Raw genomic sequence first — 25,573 nt, 5'->3', positions numbered from 1 at the left:
CTACATATATGCTCTCTTACTTCCCTTGAAGACACTGATCCATTCTCCGCCCCCTGCTCCTCTTTGGAATTACTACATGTAACAAGAGCTGTTACTGATGGGAGGAGGTTACACTTATGAATACTGTGATGCTATGGAGACAGGAAAAGTCTGAAAAAACACTAGATTAAATTGCCTTTAAGGTCCCTTCCAGATCTAAAATTACCAACAAAGATGGAACCATTCCAACTACTGCATACATGATAACACACCTATCTCCTTCCTTTCCATCAGGTGCCCCAGACTTTTTATCTGTGTGCCACGGCTTTGCAGCATAAAATTGTATCAAACCAACAGATTGTACACTTTAAACTTGTAAATCAATTATATCTCAATAAAGCTGGGGGGTTGGGGGGAGCTCAGAATGCCCAGCCTAAGTTAGATGGTCCTTCAAGGTCAAGAGCAGCTCTGGGATTGGTTGTTTAACACCTGGCAACATGTATTAGCATTTCCATACGCTAGTGTCCCAGGCCATACCAAAGAGGAAATTCACTACATTTTACCTTTTAGAAAAACCCTAGAAGAGCAAGTCTTATTTGGATCAATTTTCTAATTCAGAAGCAGTACCAAAAGGAGTAAGGACAGTCCCAATGAAATTCTTGCCAAGAGGATGAGGTTTTATTTTTAGATCTAAAATCTTGAAGAAACCCGCTACTTCTTTTGGACTAAGCAAGAGTTCTTATTTGAACGTGACCTGTTTGCTTACCTTATAGCCAAACAGAAAGAGTCCAAAGAAGAGGCTGTAGAGGTCCGCGGTCAGGATGCCCAGGTTGACAGAAGTGGCACTAGTGATTTTAATCACCAGAGGCATGAAGCTGTACAGGCAAAACATACAGAGGGCAAATGCCACAAACAGCAGAGCTGTGAAAAGATGGAACAGCTAATATTATAGGAAGAAATCAGAAGGCAAAGGTGCTTAAGGCTTGGCCGCATTATAAAACTCCCTGATCCTTTAATACGCTATCTACAAAGCCCTTGTTAACAGTCAGCATTGCAAATGAGACACACCAAGCTCTCAAGAAAGAAAGAATAATAACGAGACAGGATGTCAACGAAGGACTTTAAAAACTCAACAAGGTGTTGGATGGTCATGGCCATAAAATCTTGCTTATGGTGTGACTGACTCAACAGCTCTTACCACCCATGTCATCTACCCACCCAGGGAAGAGTGATGCCTGTGATAATAGGTAATAAAAGCAAAGGTCGAGAAAAATCACACATTATCTTTTGTTTGCTTTTATCTGGTGGGTTGGTTGGATATTATTTGTGTAACTGGACTCAGAATAAAGTCTTTTTAGAGCATCAAAGGCATTTGTTAGGTCCGTTATATTTTTTCATCTCATTAAATTCAGTGCCCCCAGATAGCACAATATAACCACCCTCTTTAGAACAGAGCTGGTTATGTGGGTACTGACTATTCAGCCAAATCTCTGCTTTGCAACCCCTTCTCCAATCTCACCCCAATACCCAACACACACACACACACACACAAGCAATGTAAGTTATTTAATTGAGTTCAATTATCTAAGTATGGTACATGAACTGCAATGGCACTTTACGGACTATTTAACTTCTTTCCACTCTTCATTAAATAAGGTTCCAAGCCTTCCAAACTGTCCTGCCACTGTTTTCTCCTACGTTATTTATTTGTGCAGATGCCTAGGAATCTCAGATGGGAGCAGCCACGGAAGGTGGTGGGTGATTACACACTGTCAGACACCGTCAGATTATTCAGGTTCATGCTTCACAAATTCCATCAAGCAGACAACCTTCACAAGAAGTATGAGGACTCCAGATACAGATCTAATTGAAAGGTGTGACCAAAGGTCAGTCTTGTTCAGATTTCCTAATAAAGAAAGGCTATTTCTGAAGGTGAAGATTAAGAATTAACTTCTATGGAATTAAACGGAGGTTCATTTACAAGTTCTCAGAGAAAACTCAGTGTAAACCACTATAGCTCTCTGTGTATTGAACTACCCTGTGATTTTACAAAAATGTCTAAATACTATTAAAATGAAGTATTTCTTGATGCGTGTTTTTGTCAGTCAGAGAAAAAGATACTGACTAAAAAGAATTATCATTTATGTACATACCAATTTTCCAGTCCCAGTGAATGCTGGCAATATCCTTATATTCCACAATCAATCTAAGATCAAAACAAAGGGTCACAGAGAGATCCACATACTAATTTTCACGATTTTATAGGCATTTTAGTTGGTCTACTTCGGCTAAGGTAAGGAATTATGTTGACTTTTGAATTTTTCTTGGGGTATAAAAATAACTATCTTTATAAAAATGACCAAGAATAAATCCAAAGGAGCCCATAAATATATATTTGACATCCTTAGGAGCACTCTTCAGTGGCAGTCAGCTACAGGAGGAAAACATGACATGATGTTTTCCCTTTGAATAGGAAGTTAATATTTTCTGGAAATAATTGAAAAAGAAAGTCTTTCCTGGTGATGCCTCTACCGCACTGTGAGCAGGAATCCTAAGCATCACACATGTACAAGAAAACGAGGCATAATTCTTGATGTTTTAACAATCCTCTAATAGATATTTAGCAAGTGACTGATTTCAAATGTGAATTTGGACCAAATAAACAATGAAGGTCAGTAGTTGGAAAGTAAGCATTTACGACATATTTGCTTATTTCGCTTTTAATGAAAATTTTAGACTCTTACAGCTGTATGCCGCTGATAAGTGTTCCAAATAAGCCCACCATTCCTAAAAACTCCTGTCTGCTCAGCTTCTTCACAATGTATTCTTCACACACATTAGAAACGGCATAGAGGGAAGCCCCCAGGAGGACCAAGATGTCGCCGATCAGTACATCGCTACCTATGGGAAGTCACAAAAAGGAACACATTATCAATGGGGAAACCTCTCTAGCCTGTTCCCAAGAGTTTATCTGGCTCAAGTTCATTCAAATATGATTTAATGGAAGGAGAAGCCCTGATTTCTAGAGGTTTAAAGACTCTTGCTCTTCTCACTTTCTGGCCCAATTCTGCTGTGAGGTTTCATATTGTGACTCCTCACAGACTAACAGACTGAAAGATGGTGGTCTACACCACAATGTAAGGCCTCAGAAAAGGGTTCTATGACAGGAGAAACTCATGGAATTTATTGAAGGGAATTAACTGAAAACTACAGAGAAGAAAGCCAGGTAAGCAAGGTCATTTCCCTCTTAATCTAAGGAGACGATGAAGTCACCTATAGATTGGGTGAATTCGCAGAGCTCATTGAGATTTTATGCTGTCCATTGTCTGAACTTTGACTCAAAGAATATCAAAGTGTTTTCATCTAGAGTGACTGAAAAAGAAGTCAGCCATCCAGTGGACACCACGTCTCCTTTTTGATTAAAAAAACAAGAATCTACAGTAGCTTTTCCAGTAACTAACCCAGACGTATGGGCCAAAGGAAGATTATCGCAAATATAGAAAGAAACTGCTCTCTCAGGAGACAAAACAAAACTATTTAGTGTGAGAAAAGGGAACCAGGACTGTGGGCAGGTAGGAACATAAAGATTGCTCTGTGGAAGTGGTTATGATACTAAAAGCAAGTAAATCTGAAAATAAAATTTAAAAGATAATTAACCATGGCATGTTTTCTGCCTTTTACTAGGTCTCTGCAAAATAAAAGCGAAAACATAAGCAAAATTGTTTTCTCTAACTGAACCAGAAACAAGGAGCACAGTCTTACCTGAATTGTCCTCCCTCCCTGCTAATATGTCTGCCCCAACCATAGTGCCTACGCCCAGCAGACAGACAGCCACAGCAACGAAGTGGATGACTCTGTATCTTGCATAGAGAATAAACCACGAGAGAGCCATCAACACAGGAATCCCAAAGCAATCCAAAAGCTGCAGGAAGGAGAAACAAACAGCTTAAAACATCTCTCATTAGCTAAGAGATGGGGAGTTAAGTAATAATAGAAGTTGGCATTATTGAGCATTCATTATTGCAGCTCTGTACTAAATGCTTTACCCAGATTAACTCATTGAACCCTCACAATAATGCTATGAGACTGTAACTGCAAACCCCGTTTTACACATGAGGAAAACAATGCACAGAGAGGTTAAATGAGCTCCCCCAAATCACACAGTCGAAAGTGAGAGAGCCAGTTGCTGAACCAGGAATTCTGCTCAAGGGCCTGTGCAATTTACCTCGACACTCCCACCTGTGTTTATCCTAAGTCCAGTAGGCAAACTTTCCTTCCTGCGTGTACCCATTCACTCAGTCAATAAATATGTAAGCACCTCACACGTGGAAGACACTCTGAGAGGAGCTGGAATACAGAGAAGAACAAGAAAGACACAAGCCCCACCCTCAGGAGCATACAGAAGGCTAGACAGACAGAATAAATCATCACACAACCAGAAATTTAATTGAAATTGGGCTATGAGCTGCAAAGTAGTACAGGTTACTATGAGAAAGCAAGCACACACCATCTCCTTGACAAAGTGTCCAGCCCCCCATGTGAGACACACACTTGCTCACAGCAAATGCTCTTGCTGGTCTTCATCATATACTCCTCCATCACTGTTGATCCTGGATCTAGAAAATACTTGCTACACCCCTGCCATCTGATATTGCCAGTCTGAAAAGCAGGGAGATGAAGAGTGCCAAAACTACAGCCAATCCAAAATCATTTGTAAGATAAAGGAAAAAGAGAGATTTCATTCGCTTGTTTCTTAATTTCACGAATTTTGCAAAGTGCATTCAAGGACAAAATATATTCCTTGCACTAATCATATTCCTGAAACTGCCATTTTATTGCTCACCCTGTTCTTTTTTTCACCTTGTCCCTGCTTCTCTCTCTGTTTAGTCTCGGACAAGGCAGGACCCTAAATCTCCAGCAGCTTGTGTGATCCTGCCCACAGTTCTTTACTGATTGCCTTTCGCTGCAATGTCATTACTGGGTCCCGACGCGCCATGTGTAGGAATGGGCACCTTGCCTGTTATTTATTCCAACTGCAGAACTCTAATCTCCTAAGTGCTTTATCGAGCCTGCCTGAATAACAAACCATTAAACGATGCAAATGCTAATAGCCTGTCCCGGAAGACACGGGCATAACTCAGCCACAACGACTTAACAAAGCCTAAACTACATTCCTCACCCAAAGCAAGTCACTCAAAAACTCTCACAGGAGACTCCCAGTGGCCTCAAATTGAGTCTTAAAATCAAACTTAAATCTGCTCTATTTTTAACCAGTTTTGGTGGGCAATGAGTAGCCATATAATGGAGTTAGAGTAAGAAATCACGACATCAGACCAAACGATCTCATGGGTCCCTTCCAACTCTAAAATTCTACGACTTCTCATCCGATAGCTACCACATTCAGTCATTTATCTACATCGATTCTCCTTTTCTAAATGCATTCTTGGTGACAGATGTCTTCTGCTTGATGCTTTTAGTTCCAAGAATCTCCCTATTTAAAAAAATCTTTAAAAATTATTTTACAGTCACAGTAAGCAAGGTACTAAGTAAGACCCTGGGGTGATGGGAGGCAAAGGTATAAAAATGAATAGACTCTATTAGAGACGAAATGGAGTAGAAAGGAGAAAGTCAAATTGAATGAGGCCTTAGAGAATGGAGGAGGGGTCTTCAAAAGGGTTGCATTCTAGAAAGAATAGAGCAGCACAGGAGAGAAGAAGCTGGCTGTGGGTGGGGAAGGGGTAGTGTGGCAGTAAAGTGGGCAGAGACGTGAGAAGGAACCTAGGCCATGGGATGTGAGTGGCTACATCAGGAACTTCATGGAAACTACATTACTACTTGTAATTACAGAATCTTTGAAGGAATCTTTAAGGAGATTCAAAGACCATCTAATTCAAACTTCCACCCTTTCCGATTACCCTGGCCAGAGATTTACTTAGGTAGAGAAAGATCTTAAAGAATTCCCAGGACAGGCACGTTCCACTGCTGGAGGGAGCTTTAGCTGTTAGATGTCTGTTTTATAATATACTCCTAGCAAGGACCGAAAGTACATAACTTTTGTTGACCAAATGCTTAGGTTTTTCTAAGAAGCTAGGATGAAAGAAATTATTCATGAATTAGTATAAAGCATGAATTTCAGTCACAAAAAAACCCAACTGTAAGTGTTTTGTTTAGCTGTGTTTAGACCTTGCACCAATTCAAAACTTCTAATCATCATTAGTCAGAGATCAAAGTTTACGGAAATTGTAGTCAAGTAATTAGACTGTGGGTGAGATTATGAGGGTAGATGTGACTAGAAAAATGCCGTTTTCTACATACTTCTACCCTTATTATCCATTGCTAAAAGTACACTTAATCCTATCTGTGATGAACTTCATCCTCTAGGTAACTCCTGGTTTTAGTTTTTATGAAAATCTGGGTTTTTCATGTGTCTCCTATGATGTCTGTCTTAACAAATATTTCCTGTCTTGGCTTTTTATCCCATGCCAGTCAAAAGCCAAGAGGTTTGCTGAGGACAATGCTTAGCACAATGTTATAGAAAAGACAATATTTAATAAAATGCATTCTGGTAATAATAGCACTCAACGTATATTCACATTGGAAAAATACTGAGTTTTCATTAATCCTTATCTTTTCCAAGTGAAACAAGTCTAATCTCACTTCAATTTTTCCACATTCTTAAAATTTGGAGGTCAAATAAGAACATCTCTGTTTCATATAAAAAAGCGACGCATCGAAAGTTATGAATTCATGAAACTGTGAAGTCTAAACCTGGCCCTGGAGTCTATCTCAGTTTCACCTCCATTTATAAAACATTTTGTTGTCAGTAATGGTGACTCAGTGTTATAACACACCCCAGAGCTGGCTAACATTAAGACAACTAAATCAGTCTTCCTCAATTCGGCCAAGTTGAAAAGTACTGCTATACAGGAACATTTTTCTTTCAATCCAGCAAGAATAAACCTAATAAAGGAACAGAAATGTAAGTTTTACTTTAGACTACCATCTCTACCCAAGATGTCTAATAGGTTTCTTCCAATCGCTCCTTTATCTTAAATATCAACTTTATTTACAAACCTCCATGTTTTCTGTAACACAAAGGTACATCCACTTTACATGCCATGTTTGAGCAACACATAATACAGAACTCTTGTCAACATCACAGCATCAACTGCCAACTAAATATTTATGCTTATTTTGGTAGAAACTGTTCCAATGTGCTATAGCATTAGCAGTGTGGGCACTGAATAACTTGTATATGTTTTCACTAATTCCAAGAAACCTTACTCATTACTGCATATGCTCCACTGGAAAACAGATAGCATCCACCTGTGTTTGGGTTTTCTCCAAGTGAACAGGTTTTCAATAAAATTAGGTTAACACATACAAGTTTGGATTCTTCTGGCGAAGCTGTAAAATCAAAAGTGGTGAGAGGACCCCCCTCTTACCTGGACGCTGGTTAGGGTCGTGTACTGGTACGCTCTGACAATTAGGTAATTAGCTTCCACATCAGCTAGTCCCAGCAGGATGTACTTCCACCATTTTCTTTTCAAGATGTATAAAAGGTTACCGCTGCCTGGTTGAAAGAAATCTTGGTTAGTCCATGTTACTGGAAAATGATACTATGCACATTAATTTAGAGATTAAAGAGTCAAAGCAAAGGTATACACCGTGTCTTTTGAACGTGGCCCCTCCTGATGTCTGTTACTCATAACCCAAACTCCTGCGACAGCTCAGCAGAGTCGGTTAGATTTTTTCTACTATGAGCCCCAAGCTAAGGTGTCATTGCAGACCAAGTATTCCATGAAAGCACCAGAGAGAGAGTAAGTAGGAGAGAAGTGGTTCAATCCCCTTTCCCATTGTAACCGAAATATAATACCCAGATGTGGGTTTGGATTTTGCCATTCCTGACAAGCCACAGATTAGCCTAGGAAAGAAAATGTTTTCCTAAGAATTCATTGGTTATTTCACCTCCATTCATGGGCTTCTTCAAAGGAAACTCTGCATGTGGTCATTCTTTTGGAAGAGATGTGCTTTTAAGTGAAAATTAAGTTGGTGACAAGCTTGGAAAAAAAATTTAGTGCCACCATTGAAATAACACCTTTTATCTCCCAAATTCTATTTATTCAAGTTAACTGCGATTTCCTTCTTCAGAGAACTAGCATCATAGGAGATAGAGAGTTGACGTATATATGAGAAAGTTTTATGGTAAGACAACCTACAAGGAAATAAAGGTAATGAGAATCATAACCAAATAATTATCAATAAAACCCAATTCGCAGGGACATCCTGAATACACAGAGTTAGTCTTCCTCAGTATGAGACAGCAGGGAAGGCACCTGACAACCATCCCTTAGCAGGACCTCACTGATGTGCTGGTGAACCAAACGGACTTCCTAAAGGCCAACGCTTACAGAGAAAGGCAAAGTCCAGCCTTATTAACCATGTACCACTTCTATTTCCAATTCCTAAAGCTCTTGCCAAATGTAGTGCTTTCCCCTTAAGATGTTTTCCCTGCTCCCACAACTGGTTTCTATTTTCTTTCAAAAATAAGTTATTTATTGAGGGCCGAGGCACAGGGGGTGGGGTGTAAGACTCTCGCCCAAGGTCACGCAGCTATAAATAGGACTATTCCACTACTGCTTTGTGGATGAATAAACAGGAGGCCAGTTTACACTGACTTCAGCTGAGGGGCTACTCCCCAGGAGTCTGCTTATATCTGCAGGCCCTGATGAAGGAAAAATTCTGAGCCTGCATGACTGAACACCGGGCTGTGGAAATGGGGGTCAAGGGGAAGCTGGCCAGTGGGGTGGGCATCAGCCACCAGCTCTGGGGCTCCTGCCCACCCCCCCACCGCCCCCATCTCCTCAGGTTCCAGCTTCAGGTCCTTTAAACCCACCCGGGGCAGAGGCTTTCAAATTGGCTGGCAGCCTGCCCATAGGGTGGGGTGGGGGACACCGAGCCACCAGGACCCCGGGGACACCCCCCACACCCCCTCCACTAGAGCAGCTCTGCTTTGTCCAAGGTTCTGAGGGCACTTTCAACTGGAAAAAAGGTTCTGCAGTCAAAACAACTTTGGGAAAGCAGTCCCTAACGGATAAACATCCTTGTCAAGCAAAGAGGCCTTCTCGAGTCTATCCTAGTGACATTCAGGGGCTTGCATGCAGTGAATTCTGGGATGGGAGTCACAGGAGGGTGAGCATCTCCGAGGCCCTCAGCCAAGTCCAATGTCAAAGCCACCCTGACGTTCGTGGCCACAGGTCCCTGCTCTGCACACCGGCCCTGGGTGTGCCCCAAGCCGGGGGCTGTTTGTCTCCCAGGACCCAGCCCTGCCTCTGGGCATTTGCCCACATGGTTTCTTGTGCCTGGACTAAAAAGAGGAACTACCTATGGGCTCCTCTCTCTGACAAGCAATGTGTAAGGAGCTTGTCCCTGTTTTCTGTCACCCTCACTACAGACCTGTAAGCTGTCATTACCCTCATCTTAGGGAGAGGAAACTCAGGTTCAGAGAAGAGAAATGACTCACCTGAGCATTCATACCCCGATTGGTCTGACTCCAAAATATTCTTCCCACCGTACATTCACCTATCACCTCCCACACCCCTGCTTCTCTCCCTCCTCGCCTTTATCCAAACCCTGCCCACACTCAGGGCCCGGCTGGCTCTGCTAGTGCACCTCCCTCTCTCTCGCCAGCCCCACCTTTGTAAATGCCATCTCCTCCCCTCCGAACACATTGCCCTGCTCCCACACCCCTTCACGTTGCTGACTCCACACCGCTTGGGCATCACCTCTTCTGGGAAGCCCTCCCTGGATGCCTGGCTGGGTCAGGAGCCTCCTCTGGGTCCCTCATCTGAGTTTCCCCCATCACAGATCCAATGGCTCTATCCCATGGGCATTTGACTTTCTGCATCCTAAGGACACCATAACTTCTTCGGGGCAGGGTCCAGGTCCAACTGTGCTCACCACTACATCTTGTGCCGCCCAGCATGGTGCAAGGCACACCGTAGGTGCTCAATAAACACCTACTGAATGAAAAAAATAATAATAAGTTATTTATCCCGACACATAGGAAGGTAGCTAGTGAGAAATGATAATTCTACAATGAATCTATAACAACGTAACCAGCCAGTGATCAAGACGTGAACTCCTTGCCGATTCCTTGTCTTTGTTTCTCTCACAACAGACTTGATCTGTGTGCAATCAACACTCCATTTAGCATTCTCCACTTAGCTGGAAATATATATGTTGGAGAGTGAAGTTCTTGACTCTTTTAGTGTTTTTAATACTGTCTCTTAATTTTATCATCCACAGGGAATAAAAATAAAACTTCACTTGCAATGGCACTTATATTTTTTTTTGACAACTACTGTTACAGTTTGATGCTGTTTATTTTAACCAACAATTTCAGAGAGTTATGCATAAATCTCTAGTCACTATTTTCATAGAATTCAGAGGTGTCATACTTTTCTAATAACTTTAATAAAAATAGCAATAGTTTCCTGTTCTTGGTTTTGCCTCCTTTTATTTTTTAAGTGTCTAGAAGCCAAAAGTTTTTATGAAGATAATGTGTTGAAAAGGTAATTCTCCCATTTGACCTACCTGATTGAAATGTGAGCATCACTGTGTAAACTAGAAAAAGCAGGCAATAGTTGATAAAGCTCTGAAGCATGGGGGTGTTCACTTTGTATTTTTCTGCCAAATACTGGCTGGTGATGGCTGTCCCACATATGCACAAGGACAAGAGCTGACCCAGGGCAATTGTCTTCAAAATATTCCTAGAAAATAAAGGAGGAAATCAGAATAACTTGCAAGTAAGTTACACCTTTGACACACACCACACACACACACTTTAATGCTAAACAAAAAGGGAAATGCTAATTATTCCAGGTGGTTCTTTGTTTCATTTTATTGCTTACTGCATAAGCACAAAAATTAAAGTGTTTGGGGGTGGGGGGAGGAGAAAAGGGGTAAGGGCACAGGTGTATGGTGACCGATGGCAACTAGACTTTTGGTGGTGAACATGATGTAGTCTACGCAGAAGTTGAAATATAACGATGTACCCCTGAAATTTATATAATGTTATAAACTAATGTGGCCTCAATTTAAAAAAATAAAAAATTAAGGGGCCGGCCCTGTGGCCAAGTGGTTAAGTTCGAGAGCTCGGCTTCAGTGGCCCAGGGTTTTGCCAGTTTGGATCCTGGGAGCACCACTCATCCAGCCATGCTGAGGCGGCGTCCCACATGCCACAATTAGAAGGACCCACAACTAAAATATACAACTATTTACTGGGGGAATTTGGGGAGAAAAAGGAAAAATAAATAAATAAAATCTTTAAAAAAAAAAGGGGGGGGACAGCCTGGAGGCGCAGTGGTTAAGTTCTCATGTTCTACTTTGGTGGCCCAGGGTTGCTAGTTCAGATCCTGGGTGCAGACCTAGGCAGTGCTTGTCGAGCCATGCTGTGGTGGACATCCCACATATAAAGTAGAGGAAGATGGGCATGGACGTTAGCTCAGGGCCAGTCTTCCTCAGCAAAAACAGGAGGATTGGTAGCAGATGTTAGCTCAGGGCTAATCTTCCTCAAAAAAAAAAATTAAATGGACGTTTGTGGAAAAAGTGGTGAATTTCAAATAAGGTCTGTAGTTCAGTTAAAAAGCACTGCATCACTATTAGTCTCCTGGTTTTGATCCCTGCACTACGGTCCTGCAAGATGTTCACATTAGGGGAAGCTGGGTGAAGGCTACAGGGAACTCTCTACTATCTTTGCAACTTTTCTGTAACTCTAACTTTAAAATAAAACCTACAAAAAGAAAAAGAGTAAAGTGTTGGATTTTGAGAGACTACATTGTTGTTCTTTTACATTTCTGATTTCCCTTCAGTACCACAAAAATACATATTCCCCCATTTCATTGGCCATCCATTTAGAGATCATTTTGATTACTTAGCTATGTCTTAGACTATTTAAAGTGTGTATGAGTTTTAAAAACTTAGCTTTAACTCTAGTTTTAAAGTCTTCCTATTCATTAAATGTTTAACATTTGTCGTCCTTTCATTCTCCCAGAGACTTGATTTCTTCGATCAGAAGCAGTGGCTTTCAATTTTACCTGCCTGTTAGAATCACCGGGTTTTAAAAATGCCTGCATCGAGGCTGAACCTAAGACCAACTACATCCTCATCTCTAGGGGTGGGTCGCAGACATCGGTGACGGTCAAAGTTCCCCGGGTGCCTCCAACGTGCAGCCAAGACTATGAATCACTGCTCCAGGGGCAAGAACTTCGGATGCATAGAAGAAAAGACCCAGACCCTACCCTTTGGCTTTTGAAGAGAGAGGCATCTTAATAACCAACTACAAAACCACAGACAGCAAACTACAAAACAACAGTCTTGGAACAGTGGTGCAAGCAGACGGCTGAGAGAACACACAGGTGCTACTGGTTAATTCTGAGTGAGGCAGGGGAAAAATTGGGAAAGGTTTCACAGAAGAGGTGATTTTTCAGTAAGGTTTGTAAGTATATAAAGGATTTCTAGAGAAAGAACTGGGGAGAAGGGAATCCAAGAAGAAGTAACTATAGTACCAAAATGCACAGAGGCACGAACATGCCAGGGTGGGTTCAGGAAACATCAAGCGGCCCAGTGTGCCTGGGGCATAAGGGCAGCTGCAGAGAGTGGTGGACAAGAGGCTTGGAAAAGTAAGCAGAAGTCAGACTGTAAAAAGGTCTGAATGGCACACTGAGAAGTTGGGCCTTTGTGCCATTGACAGCTGGGAGCCACGAAGGTTTCTGAACAGAGGGTTTTATGAAAGCAGCACTGATGGCTGTGAGAAGGATTGATGAGAAAGGAAACTAGTCAGAGAAGCCAGGTAGAAGGCTAATATAATGCTGCAGGCCAAAGTGAGATCTGAGCTAAAGCCACATCAGTGTGACTGGGAAGTAGAGAACAATATGAAAGACGCCACAGACGTAGAATGTACAGGACCTCATGACCCATTAAACCTCAGGAGGAGGTAATGAAAATGATCTCTGGGTCTAGACTAGATGACTGGACTGATATGAGGCTGCTGACCAGGACAGGGAATACAGGATGAGAAGCAAGTTTGGGGGAGAGAAGGGCAGTGAGTTCAATCTGAGAGCAGTAGAAATTGAGAGGGCTGGAACATCTAAGAAAAAACAATAAGAGGTTTGTGACAGGTCGACTCTAAGTTGGCCCCCAGTGAATCACCGCTTCCTGGTATTTTTGCTCCATGTAATCTCCTCCCCTTGAGTGTAGGTTGGATCTATGACTTGATTCTAACCATTAAAATACAATAAAAGTGATGAGATGTCATTTCCATGAACATATTACATAAAGTTATAACTTCTATCTTGCTAACCAACTCTACTGATTCTCTTCCTTGCTGGTTCTCATGAAACAAGCTGCCCTGGAGAGAGGTCCACATCACAAAGAACTGGGGGTGGCCTGTGGCCAACAACCAGCAAGGAACTGAGGCTCTCAGCCCAACAGTCCACAAGGAAATGAATCCTGCTGACATCAACATCAGCTTGGGGCCAGCCCAGCGCCATGGTGGTTAAGTTCACGTGTTCTGCTTCAGCACCCCACGGTTTGCAGATTCAGATCCCGAGCATAGACCTATACACCACTCATCAAGCCATGTTGTGGCAGCAACCCACATACAAAATGGAGGAAGGCTGGTGCAGATGTTAGCTCAGGGCCAATCTTCCTCACCAAAAAACAAAAAAATCACAGCTTGGAAGCAGATTGCTTCCCAGTCAAGGCTTCAGATGAGACTCCAGCCCTGGCTGACACCATGACTGCAGCCTTGTGAGAGACCCTGAAGGAGAGGGCAGAGCAAAGCCATGCCCAGATGCCTGATCCATAAAAACTGTGAGATAATAAATGTCTGTTGTTTTAAGCCACTAAGCTTGTGGTAATCTGCTTTATGACAATAGATAACAGATACAAAGTTGAAACTCCAGACATTAGAAAGTTAAACCATATCTGTTTTGCTCTCCACTACATATCCAGTGCCTGGCACTTTGTTCTTACTCAATAAATATTTATTGAATGAGTGTAAATGGATAAAGAAATTATCATATATGCCCAAATATATGGTAACCCCAAATATAAGACTCTTCCCCACTTTCCCAATGAAATGCAATAATCGGATAAAGACAAGAAAGTACGATAGTGCCATGACACAGAAGCTGAGAGTGGCAAAACATTTTAAAAAGGAAAAGATCATCAACACTACAATGTCAAAACCTAGAGAGAGAAGAGGTGACGTTATGGCTAAAGAAACACAGTTGGATTGTCAAGCTGGAAGGTGCTAGATACCTTTGAAGGAAAGCTTTTTGTTAGCGGTAATGTCCAAAGTCAGATTCCAGGAAGCTGAGTGAGTAGAACATGAACAAGTGAAGGCACCAAACACAAATAGCTCTTTGAAAAAAATAATGAAAAGGAGAAGAGAGATGGGGAAAGAGTTTAGAACAAGCAGCAGAGTGGAGGACAAGGTTTTTTTTAATTATCTTGTTAAAGGATCAAGGAAACTTAAACACGTTCGGGAGATGAGCAGAAGGCAATGTGAGTGAAAACTTGAAGACTGACAAAAAGAGAATTAAAAACAGATGATGAAGACAGACAGTTCCTAGAAGGGTCAGGGACCAGGATTGAGAACATTGCAATCTGTATTTCAAATGTTCTCTGTGTAAAGACTCCTCCCAGAGTTGCTCTAAACAAAGGAGAAAACACCAAAACAGCAGAAGACACAGAATATCTGTTCTAAGAGTTTACAATGTATTCTCTCCTCCGGAATATTTGTTTCAGTAATTTGCAACTAACCTCAAACAATCCTAGCACAAGGGCAGAAAAAGAAACGGGAAGTTTGCTGAGTGAGACAACCCTTAATACACTTTATTTTTTTAATGGTTTTTTTTTTTTGTATTTTTTTCAAGGAAGATTAGCCCTGAGCTAACGTGCCAATCCTCCTCTTTTTTCTGAGGAAGCCTGGCCCTGAGCTAACATCTGTGCCCATCTTCCTCTACTTTATATGTGGGACGCCTACCACAGTATGGCTTGCCGCGCAGTGCCATGTCCGCACCCGGGATCCGAACCAGTGAACCTCAGGCCGCCAAAGCGGAACGTGTGCACTTAACCGCTGCGCCACCAGGCCAGCTCCGCTTAATACACTTGTACAGCATCTACCACTCCCTACCATAGTGCCAGGCTATGAAGATACAAAACTGAATACACAGTCTCCGTGCCACAGAGGCTCAGGGACTACTGGGGATAAACAGTCATGTAAACTAGTAATTAGGGCACAGCCAGACAAGTGCAAAAATGGGCTAGTTTAAAAAAACCTCAAGACTTCACTAGTCAGTCACAGTAAGGAAAGGCATTCCAAGCAGAAGGAATAGCATATACCAAGGCACAGAACCCTAAAACAATATGGCACATTCAGGGGTTTCAAGTCGGTTGGTGTAGCTGCTTCTCAGAGCGTAGGAGAGAAAAATGGCTGCAGATGAAGGTGGAAAAGTCAACAGAAGCCAGATCAAGAAAAGCCTGATACATAATGCTCTAGAGTGGTATTTTATCTTGCTAGTGGTAAGATCACTGAAATCTTCTAACTAGGAGGGAGTAAAGTGATTTGCGAGGCAGGAATTGAGCATTTCTGGGTCCCTAGCTCTGTTATAGTACATATGTCACAGCACATAGCACCAAAACATTACCCTTAATTCCTAACTTGGAAACCATGTTTCTTTAAAAGAAAGCTGGCAGAGACAAAGGAATCTAGAATAACACTGGGTTTTCTGGATCAAATACCTGGAAAGATAGCAACATGGTTAATCACAGTCTCAAAGACAGGAGAAAAAAGCACATTTGGAAAGGCAAATAACTCCATTTTGGACACGCTGGATTTTGCTTAATTGTGAGAAAATCAAGAAGAAAAGGCCAGTAGGCAGTTTGGAGCTGGGAAAAAGGATTGGGTTGGGGAAATAAATTTGGGAATCATAAGCACAAAAGTGGTAATTGAAGTTGGGATACAAATGAGATCACTAAAACATATGTACACCTAAAAACTGAAAAGAAAACGGGGTGAAAAAGAAACACTCTGGGGAGGAGGGAGTGGGAGGAGGCGAAGGAGTAAAGGGGCACACGGGTACCGTGACGGATGGCAACTGGGCTTTTGGTGGTGAACAGGATGCAGGCTATACAGAGGTCAAATACAATGAAGTACTCCCGAAATTTACATAATGTTATAAATCAATGCAACCTCAATAAAAAAAAAAAAGAAAGAAAGAAATACTCTGGGAAACAGGAACATTTAAGGGGCCAGAGGAGGAAAAGGAAGTAGAGATGGGGATGAAAGGGTATGGCCAGAGAGGCAGGGAGAGAACAAGGCAGGAAGAACACTCCGGAAGTAAGAGAAGATGGTGTATCCAAGAGGAGACGCTCTACAGTTTGAATTGAAGCAAATTTCTCCTAACTGCTCTTCCCGCTCCACTCCCGCTCTCCACAAATCCAACCTCTACACTATAGCCGGAGTCAACGTTCAGAAGCTGATCCAGTGGGATCGTTCCTATGTCTAAAATCTTTCAGTGGTTCCCCTTTGCCCTTAGATGAAAGCCAAACTTTAAAAATGCCTACACGCCAACCTACCATCTGACCTCTGACCAGCTCTCCAGCCTCATCTTGGACTACTCTCTCATAGCTTTAATTTTTAATTTAAAAATTTCTTAAAGGATATTTAAAATATAACAAAGTATAATGCATAAACAACCTGTATTCATATATCTATCAGGCAGCTTAAGGAATAAAACACTAGCAATATCAACATATCCCCCTTGTGTTTTCCCCAATCTCTTAGCCCTCCTGAGGTAATACTTTCCAGAGCTTGGTATTTATTATTCCATGCATTTCCATATATTTTAATATTTATATAAGTATTCCTAAGCAATAAATATCATTGTTTTGCTTGTTTTTACATCTCATATAAACAGTTTCATACTGTATGTATACTTTTGCAACTTGCTGTTTTGATCAACACTGTTTGAGAATCATCCATATTGATACATTAGTTCTAGTTCATTCCTTTCCATTACTATACAGTACTCCACTACATGAATATATCACACTTTATTTATCCATACCCTTATTGATATTTAGGTTGTATTCCAAATTTTTTTTTTGCTCTTGTAAACAATGCCTCTACATTCTTGCGCATGTCTCCTGATACACATATCTAAGCATTTTTCTGGTTTTTAGCAAACTGGTGCACACGGGTTACTGATGTGCTAAGATAGAATCTCCTCAGCACTCAGGATGGCCTGATGGGGACCACTTAAGGCATCTGCTGGAAGCAGTGAACTCAGAGTACCCTACAAATATAATGACTTTCTATTTGGGTCATGAGGTTTAAAGGAATCATATTTAAGAGTGGAATTATTGGTCATAGGTCACAAGCATCTTCAACTTTACTTGTTTTGCTAGAATGCTCTTCAAGGGGTTCTATTCCCTCACATAGTTTATTCTGTTACTCTCAAAAGGAAGGAAGTGAAGGAACCTCCACTCTTCAAGGAGGAGGAACAGTATCAGGAACCGGTCAGATCTAAAGACACTTTATTGGGCTAATGAAGGGGATTTTCACCCAGGTGAGCAAAGGGTTAAGGACTTGCTCCCACAACAGTGTTCTATTCTTCTTTCTAGGGTTGCTCTGTTGTCTCAGGCTGATAAGGGAAACTGGATCTCGAGTTGCTACCTCCTTTCTCTTGTGCCCACTCCTTCCTGAAGGAGGCATGGTTTGCATTAAGTCTGGATTTTATGCTGCCCTATCCTAGACATAAGAATTCACCACTTAGTCCTACTGGAGGGCACTAGAAGTCTACAAGTGTATGGGGCCAAAGCCAAAGAGTGAAAATTGCTTTCATTTTGTGTCATTGTCCCCAGTCACATACTGCCCTCAGGAATCATTTGGAGAAGGGCACCTGGCCAAGGAAATGGCTCCAATTTCGTTGTTCAATTAGTACCATCATAGCACACATTCTCAACATAATCCTCACAACAGCCCTGAGAAAAGTCTTAGCAGACCCCTGTTACAGCTGGGGAAAATGAGACTCAGCGTGGTTCCGCAACTCACCCCCAGTCATACAGTTCATAAAAGGCAGAGGAAGTCAGTGCTCTCAGCTATTGAAAGACTACATCAGGAGGTTCAAATTTGCTTCAAGAGAAGAATCTAGGGAAACTTCTCCTCCTCTCTTCCCTGGAAGAAAGTCTCAGAATTGCCCATTTTTTTAAGTTGAAGAGACTGTGGCCCAGAAGAGGGGAGTGTTTTGCCTAAGATGATACACGAGCAGAGTCAATGCGCAAATTTTCTGACCATTAAACTTCTGCTGTCCCCCTCCAGCACATGGTCTTGGGACAGCAAGTGAGGTCATCCCTCACAGTTGATATCTTTTTATCTTCTGTATCTTTCTTCTCACTCTCCTTTCCCCATGTCCCTCTCTGTAGAGAACGTACCCTCCTTCACTTCTCCATTATGATTTTATAATATAACAGAGCTTATATTAAAAAACCCCTTCTTCAAAGGATCCTTGCTCCTCACCTTCATGTCAGGAAAGGAGTCTAGCCTCATTTCTCTCCTACCAGTATGAAGACTGCTCCCCTGTATGTCAGGAAGGCATTGGATGTCCAAAGTACAGGGCACCGAAAATAATCAAGTGGCTGACAACCTAATCAAATCCAGAACATTTTTCACATCCTATAAAGGACTCAAAAGCAATTATACATTTGAAATAAGTGAGAATAAGAAGTGTGGAAGCACTAAGCCGTGTTCCCAAATTGACAAAATTCCTCTAGTAAGCTCATATTTGCATTCTAAAATAGCACAATTAAGCAAACTGTCCTCCAACTATAAAGTATAACCATCTTCAAAAAAAAAAGGAGAGTCACGGATTGAGTATGGAGATTTAAAGTTACAGGAATGCACTTCACTTGGCTCCAAATCATAATGACCTCATCTATAATGGAAAAGCAAGAGAGCAAGAGGAGAGCGAGCGGGTGAGTGAACAAGAGAGAGAGAGAGAGGGAAGCTGACGGGGATGGAAGTTGAATAAAGAGAGAAGGAAGAGAAAAACACAGACTTGTAGAGAGAGGTATCAAAGCCCTCAAAACATTTTTTGTTACTTATGGCTTCACATTTAAGTATTTGCATTTCACCACAAGGTCCTAGTTCGTATGAATTCTGAACTGAACACAGGGACTCTCTACACCGTAACAAAACCTGTTTCTTTCTAAGGGAAGCTGCCAGACACAACGTGCATCGAACCGTGGGATATATCCTGTCACGGTTTTTCAAACGGAATCTCCACTGAAGTGAACTTCAATGGCAGGATATGGTTCAACTTCAAGACTTGTTTCCCAAGGCAGCTTCACGCTGTGGGAGCCAGGGCATCAGAAAGCCAAGCAAACAAGAGCTATGGATCATTGCGGGTAGGGCTAGGAAACAGGTGGAAGATAAACTGAGTAAGGTCACTTCTGACTACATTACTATTGGGCTACACTGTATGAATTTAAGCACTTAAGGATTGAAAAGATTTTTAAGGCATTTTATTATTCCCCTTATTTCTTCCAGAGAACCTAAGTACACATCTTAACATCCCTCCCATTCCAAAACACATACTCAAGTACATGCTTTCTTGAAATTACATCTTCTTTTCTCTATTTATTCAGTCAGTAAGCTCTTGAGTCATGTATTCACTAAAGTTTGTCAGGCACCTGATGTGTGCCAAGCACAAGGAATTCAGAATTTAAGACCCACATATTTCCCAGTTGCCAGACCCTCTTCTCTCCAGACCAGATCAGGAGCTCATACTGTGTGCCCTGAAAAAAACACCACATCCCTCTATCCCAGCACCCACCCAGCTTGTGGTTCTCCTTCCCCAACGATGCTACACCCCAAGAGGACAAGGACATCATATCCTCCATGATGAACAGAGTGCCTGGCACATACAAGTGCTTAAAGGATATTTGCCGTTGTTGAACACGGTAAGGAGCTTTCTTTCTAGTGAAGGAGACAGCCCTCCTAACACAGAAGCACAATAAAACGGCAAAGTGTCAAAATCGAGATATGTTTGTAGCCAAGGGGAAGGAAGGGTCAAGACTCTCCAGAGACAGTTCACAGAGGATGAGACACTTGATCACAGACCAGAAAGGTGAACAATTTCCAGGAAGATTCAGGAACAAAGGAAAGGGTATCATGTGTTTCTACCTAATTCAAATACTACATGCATAAAACAAACATTACAGAAAACATACATGCAACACAAGGATGGGAGTGATTCATTTCTTTACTTCTTCATTTGCAACATCGAGTTAGACCAACAGTCCGCTCCTTAGGGTATATTAAAAAAAATCATCAGAGGCTTTAAAAAAAAACACTGACAGCCCAAGCCAGTTGAATCAGACTCTCAGGAGGTGGGGTCCAAATACCAGTCTATTTTAAAAGCCTCCTCGTCAAATCTAATACGCAATGAGGATGGCACCACTGAATTATTCTCTCCCTATTATTTGAAGTAAAAAGGAGTTCCAAATGACTGATAAAATGCATTGTTTAAATGCAAATCACACATTTTTTTTACTTCATGTCTCAATAAATCTGTACTGCTAGGTTGCACATTGTCAGCTAAAGGCAGGATTTACTATCAGAGCTAAAAGACTTCTATAATGCATAGCTTTATTGGGGAGATTTTAAAATCCATCACATCTGCCACCTGTAAATACCTGGTACAGAATAATAACTTCCAGCACTTCCATAAAAATCCTATTATAAATCTGAAAAGAAATATTCATTTAGACCAATTCCTCACATTTAACACACAGGTTATCCAGTGTCTATTACTAGAGCATTTTAAATTATATTGGAAGCAAGCTACAAAAATCAAGAAGTAGTTTTTCTTTACACAGTGAGCAGCAGTCTAGAGGACCTGTTATATTCTTTCCATATCTACATTTCTATGACTCAAAAATTTAGCAATTAGTGTATCGTCTACTTCTAATAAGCATAAGTAGCTAGCAGTTTGGAAAAACCCACATTCTGATGTAATGAAGGCATATTCAAAACTCAAAGTTGCCAAGAAAGCCACATTTCAAAGAAAGAAAAGGCAGTCATATATATTATTACCTTAAAAGGAAGGCAAATTTGCATTTTCTTTTTCCCCATTGGATTATGTCTTACTTAGACTAGGCACTCAGTAAATGTTTATTAAGTTAATGAATAAATGCTGCAATTAATTATTGAGATGCCATCATGTTAAAAAGGCAAGGTAGACAAATTTTGTAGATAGGAGATCCTTAGATGTGAACTCAAGGAATGTTATAGTGGAAGGAATATGAGCTCAGGAGTTCGATAAAACTGGGATCTAAATTTAAATTTGAAACATGCAAAATAAGAGAAACAGGAGCAGACAAGTGAAAAACAGTGGTTCGTGTCATTTGTTTTGTTTTGTAAAACGCTGGTGGAGACAGAACCCCAGGTGTAGCCTTCAGGAAAGGAGGAACACAGTGGAAGAAACTCTAGACTTTGAATCAGAGGGCCTAACTCCAGCTCTTGTTAGTGTTAAGAAATTGAATAAGTCAGCCTCTCAAAGACTGTTTCTTTTTTTTTTAAATGGGGGTTCAAGGGTTAATTGATGTAACCTATGTAAAAGGACCTACCACTTTAGGTACTCAATGAATTGCATTTTCTTTCTTCCTCTGGCTCACCCAGGCTTTTGGAAACCTCTTGACCAAAGGTGTCCAATAGAACTTTCTGCGATGGAAATGTTGTATCTATGCACCATCCAATACAGCAGCCTCTAGCCATATGTAGCAAGTAAGCACTTGAAACAGGGCTAATGTGAATGAGGAAGTGAATTTTTAATGTTATGTAATTTCAATTTAAATTAAAACAGCCATCTGTGGTTAGAGGTACCATACTGGACAGTGTAGCCATGGCCCAGCATTGTCTAATAAAAGGTACTGCAGTGATGGAAAAGTTTGTCATCCTCATTTCAATAGCCACTTGAAATGTGGCTAGTAGTGTGAACAAGGAACTGAATTTTTCAATTTATTTCACTGTAATTCCTTTTAACTCAGATAGCCACATGTGGCTGGTGGCTACAGGACTGAAGAGCACAGCTCTAGACCAGTGCTTCTCAAACCTTAATGCGATATGCATCACCTGAGGACCTTGTTAAATTGCAGGTTCTGGTTCAGGAGGTTTGGAGAGAAGCTGAAGATTCTGCATTTCAAACCTCTCACGTGATGCCTGTGCTGCTGGTCCACGGACCACACTTTGAGTAGCAGTGCTTCCAATTCTGAGGTCTCTCAACTCTAGGAATCCATGAAACTGGCGATGGGAATCCATGGGCTGTTCTGGAGCTGTTTTTTTTGACACTTCAGAAAGCTTAACAGTAATTCTGACCATTGCTGGTAAGAATGCAAAGTGATACAATCCTAAACGGGAGGAGGTGGCAATTTCTAGCAGTTTTACTCGTAGGAATCTATCCCAAAGATACTCTGGCAAAAATACAAAAGGTGTATATACAGGCTATTCATTGCAGCACTATTTATAATAGTAAAAGACTAAAGAAAAAACCTGCATGTCTAACAATAGAGGACTAGCCAAATCAACACAAAGGGGTACGGTGCAGCTGTAAAAGCAAAGCCAACACTCCTGTGCACTGATCTAAAGCAACCGCCAGGATATCTAAAAAAAGAAGCAAATGTGGAAGAATGGGTATGGAATGCTAACATTTACCTATATTTGTTAATATTTTTAAATGGAAAGATAGGACAAAAACTGTTCTTAAAGTCACCTATAGGTCAGGAAAGAGCAAAGTAATAGATAGATGTCCAAATATACCTTCTTTTATAGATTTGTCTTTGAAGCTATGTAAATATTTTACATAACCATGAAACAAAAATTAAATTTAAAAAAAAGCTGCATCTAAAATAAAAAACAAAACTAAAAATGATGGGGCCAGTCCAATGGCGTAGCGGTTAAGTGCGCACATTCCACTTCTCGGCGGCCCAGGGTTCGCCGGTTCGGATCCCAGGTGCACACATGGCACCGCTTGGCAAAAGCCATGCTGTAGTAGGCATCCCACATATAAAGTAGAGGAAGATGGGCATGGCTCTTAGCTCAGGGCCAGTCTTCCGCTGCAAAAAGAGAAGGATTGGCAGCAGTTAGCTCACGGCTAATCTTCCTCAAAAAAAAAAAAAAAACTAAAAGTGAACTTAATGATGTTTTAAGTTGGTGGCAAAACCAAGCAGAGAAGAATTATTTCAAGTAACTTTAAAACACACTAATTTGGCAGTACCCTCCTAATAGAATATACTATAGAAATAAAAAGAGCTGTAAAATATTTTAAACTGTTTGGAAGTGGCGTTGATATTATTTTGAGACTGAGCATGTGTACTGTGGAATAAAGTAAATAAGAAACTATGTTGAAGTATAGATTTTTGCTTCAGGAAGAAGGAGATGAAGATGTAAGATTGAAGAGGTTAAGTTAAAAACCCTATAGTTCTGAACTTTATGAAAGTTAGAATTAACTAATCAGGCATTTTATTATTTTTTAATTTATGTTTCCTATCTCTGTCCATTGAAAAGCCCTGAAACAATGACCAACCAACTAATGAGGAATACTCCTAGTGCCTAGAATATGGCAACTAAATGCTACTTCCCACTAAAAAGAACTAGAGCTCCTTGGAAATGGCTGATTTCAGGCCTGGGGCAAGAAAGGTACAAAATAAGCCTGGAACACCTTACCACACCAAATGGCAAGAGAGCTATCAAAGACTAGTGGAGTGAGGACAAAAAGACATTCTGAGCATCCACACGAATGACTGCAATGGATTGAAACACCCCAAATATGTCAGAATTCATAAGTTAATAGCAATACTTAAAATTAAAATAAAATAACACTCATTGGTCATCTTTGGAGGATGCTAGGGAACCAACCCATTACTTTGAAAACTGGTAAATGAAGGGAAAGAAGCAAACATTTATCCCGCCCTTTCTATACAAATTATACCTCAGGGTAATGAGTTGATGACGGGGAGTTTATCTTTGTAGAAATATGTGGATAATAAATAAAAACGGAATGACAGAATATCATTTTACAGCCCCTAATAAAATAATGAATCTAAGCAGTAAACCTCAATAGTTTCTAAAATAAAAGACAGACGAGCAAACCTTATGCTCCTCCTGATGGCAAGGCATAACATCTAAGACACATTCTTGCCAAAAAAAATAGGACCACAGAGTTTTTGACGGGGTCCATGGAGCAGGTGCATGAAAATATTCCAGGGAATCTATGAACTCGGCTGGGGAAAAAAATACATCCTGATTTTCAGTAACATTTAACTGAAGTTTAACATTCCCTTCAATTACGATCACAGGTAAGAAACTGCAGCAGTACTAACAGTACCTAGGACTTGTTGCCAAAGAATTCACAGACATTTTCAAATCATACAACTGTTGCAAAATTTCAAAATATCATTTACATTCATCACTACTTCAAAATCATGGTAGTTAAAGATCAATTGTGAAACCAGCAAACAGTTAGCCATTGATGATTAAAAAGCTAGTAACTAAAGTTTTTTTTCCTTTTTGCAATTACTGATTATAGCTTTAGCTGTTTAACCCACCCATTGTTAACTGTGCTGTTTAGGCAATACGCTACTGACTCCCACTAGGTTCCTATAGATAACATCTCCCTGGAGCCTGGGTCACCATGGTAAGGGGTGTTTTGAGCTGTTTTTCAGGAATTAGAACCCCTTGCCCACTTCAGGCCGGTTGAGACCACCTCGCCCCCCGCTACCTCATAAATATCCCTGATAAATTTTCAGGGAAGCGGATTTGAGACTCATTCTCTCACTTCCTCATTTGGCTGCCTTGTGATTAAAACCCTCTCTCTGCTGGAATCTCATGGTCTTGGTGTTTGGCTTTCCAGGCAGCGGGCAAAAATGAATCTGGTGCAGTAACAACTGGGAAAACTTGTTATTTAATGAGCTTTTTTTTTCTTGAGGAAGATTAGCCCTGAGCTAACATCTGCTGCCAATCCTCCTCTTTTTGCTGAGGAAGACTGGCCCTGAGCTAACATCTGTGCCCATCTTCCTCTGCTTTATAGGTGGGACGCTTGTCACATCATGACTTGACAAGCAGTGTGTAGGTCTGCACTTGGGATCCAAACCGGAGAACCCTGGGCAAACATGCAAACTTAACCAGTGCACCACCAGGCCAGCCCCTTTAATGTGCATTTTAAAGGAGAAAAGCACATATATTAACATATATTACAATATGTTTTTAATAATTTAATACCTAAATAGTTGCAATTGGTTTCCATTATAATCCTATGTATTTTATTTTATCCATTTAAAAACATTCTGAGAAGAAGATACTGTAAACCCACCAGAAAGATACAATCAGCAAAACCCAGGATGTGGAAAACTCTACATGATGAATGAACTGTTTCTTCAAAAATAAACTGCAAGAAAAAAACAGCAAGAGAAAAAGGAAGCCTCAGAAGGAAGAGATATAGATATAAGAAACCGTTGAAATGTATGG

At 41.0% G+C, this 25,573-nt stretch overlaps 1 protein-coding gene across 3 annotated transcripts in view; it reads right to left on the bottom strand.

Moving 5' to 3' along the window:
• Positions 1 to 25,573, bottom strand: part of SLC35F2 (solute carrier family 35 member F2) — a 49,925-nt gene that overhangs the window by 6,131 nt on the left and 18,221 nt on the right. For 2 of the 3 annotated variants that reach the window (XM_044752741.2, XM_014860772.3), the window contains 6 exons: positions 10,576 to 10,751; positions 7,425 to 7,552; positions 3,742 to 3,901; positions 2,724 to 2,880; positions 2,133 to 2,185; positions 746 to 900 (listed from right to left, as the gene is read on the bottom strand). In XM_044752741.2, the coding sequence (XP_044608676.1) occupies positions 746 to 900; positions 2,133 to 2,185; positions 2,724 to 2,880; positions 3,742 to 3,901; positions 7,425 to 7,552; positions 10,576 to 10,645 (723 nt within the window). In that variant the 5' untranslated portion in view covers positions 10,646 to 10,751. Of the gene's footprint in view, positions 1 to 745; positions 901 to 2,132; positions 2,186 to 2,723; positions 2,881 to 3,741; positions 3,902 to 7,424; positions 7,553 to 10,575; positions 10,752 to 22,867; positions 23,164 to 25,573 lie in introns of all 3 variants that reach the window. The other variant, XM_070490343.1, reaches the window with a different exon arrangement.

The sequence above is a fragment of the Equus asinus genome, chromosome 20, assembly GCF_041296235.1.
Source record: "Equus asinus isolate D_3611 breed Donkey chromosome 20, EquAss-T2T_v2, whole genome shotgun sequence".
In the NCBI taxonomy this organism is placed as follows: Eukaryota; Metazoa; Chordata; class Mammalia; order Perissodactyla; family Equidae; genus Equus; species Equus asinus.
Note: the sequence above shows the minus strand (reverse complement) of the source record. Positions and strands in the feature narration are given on the sequence as shown.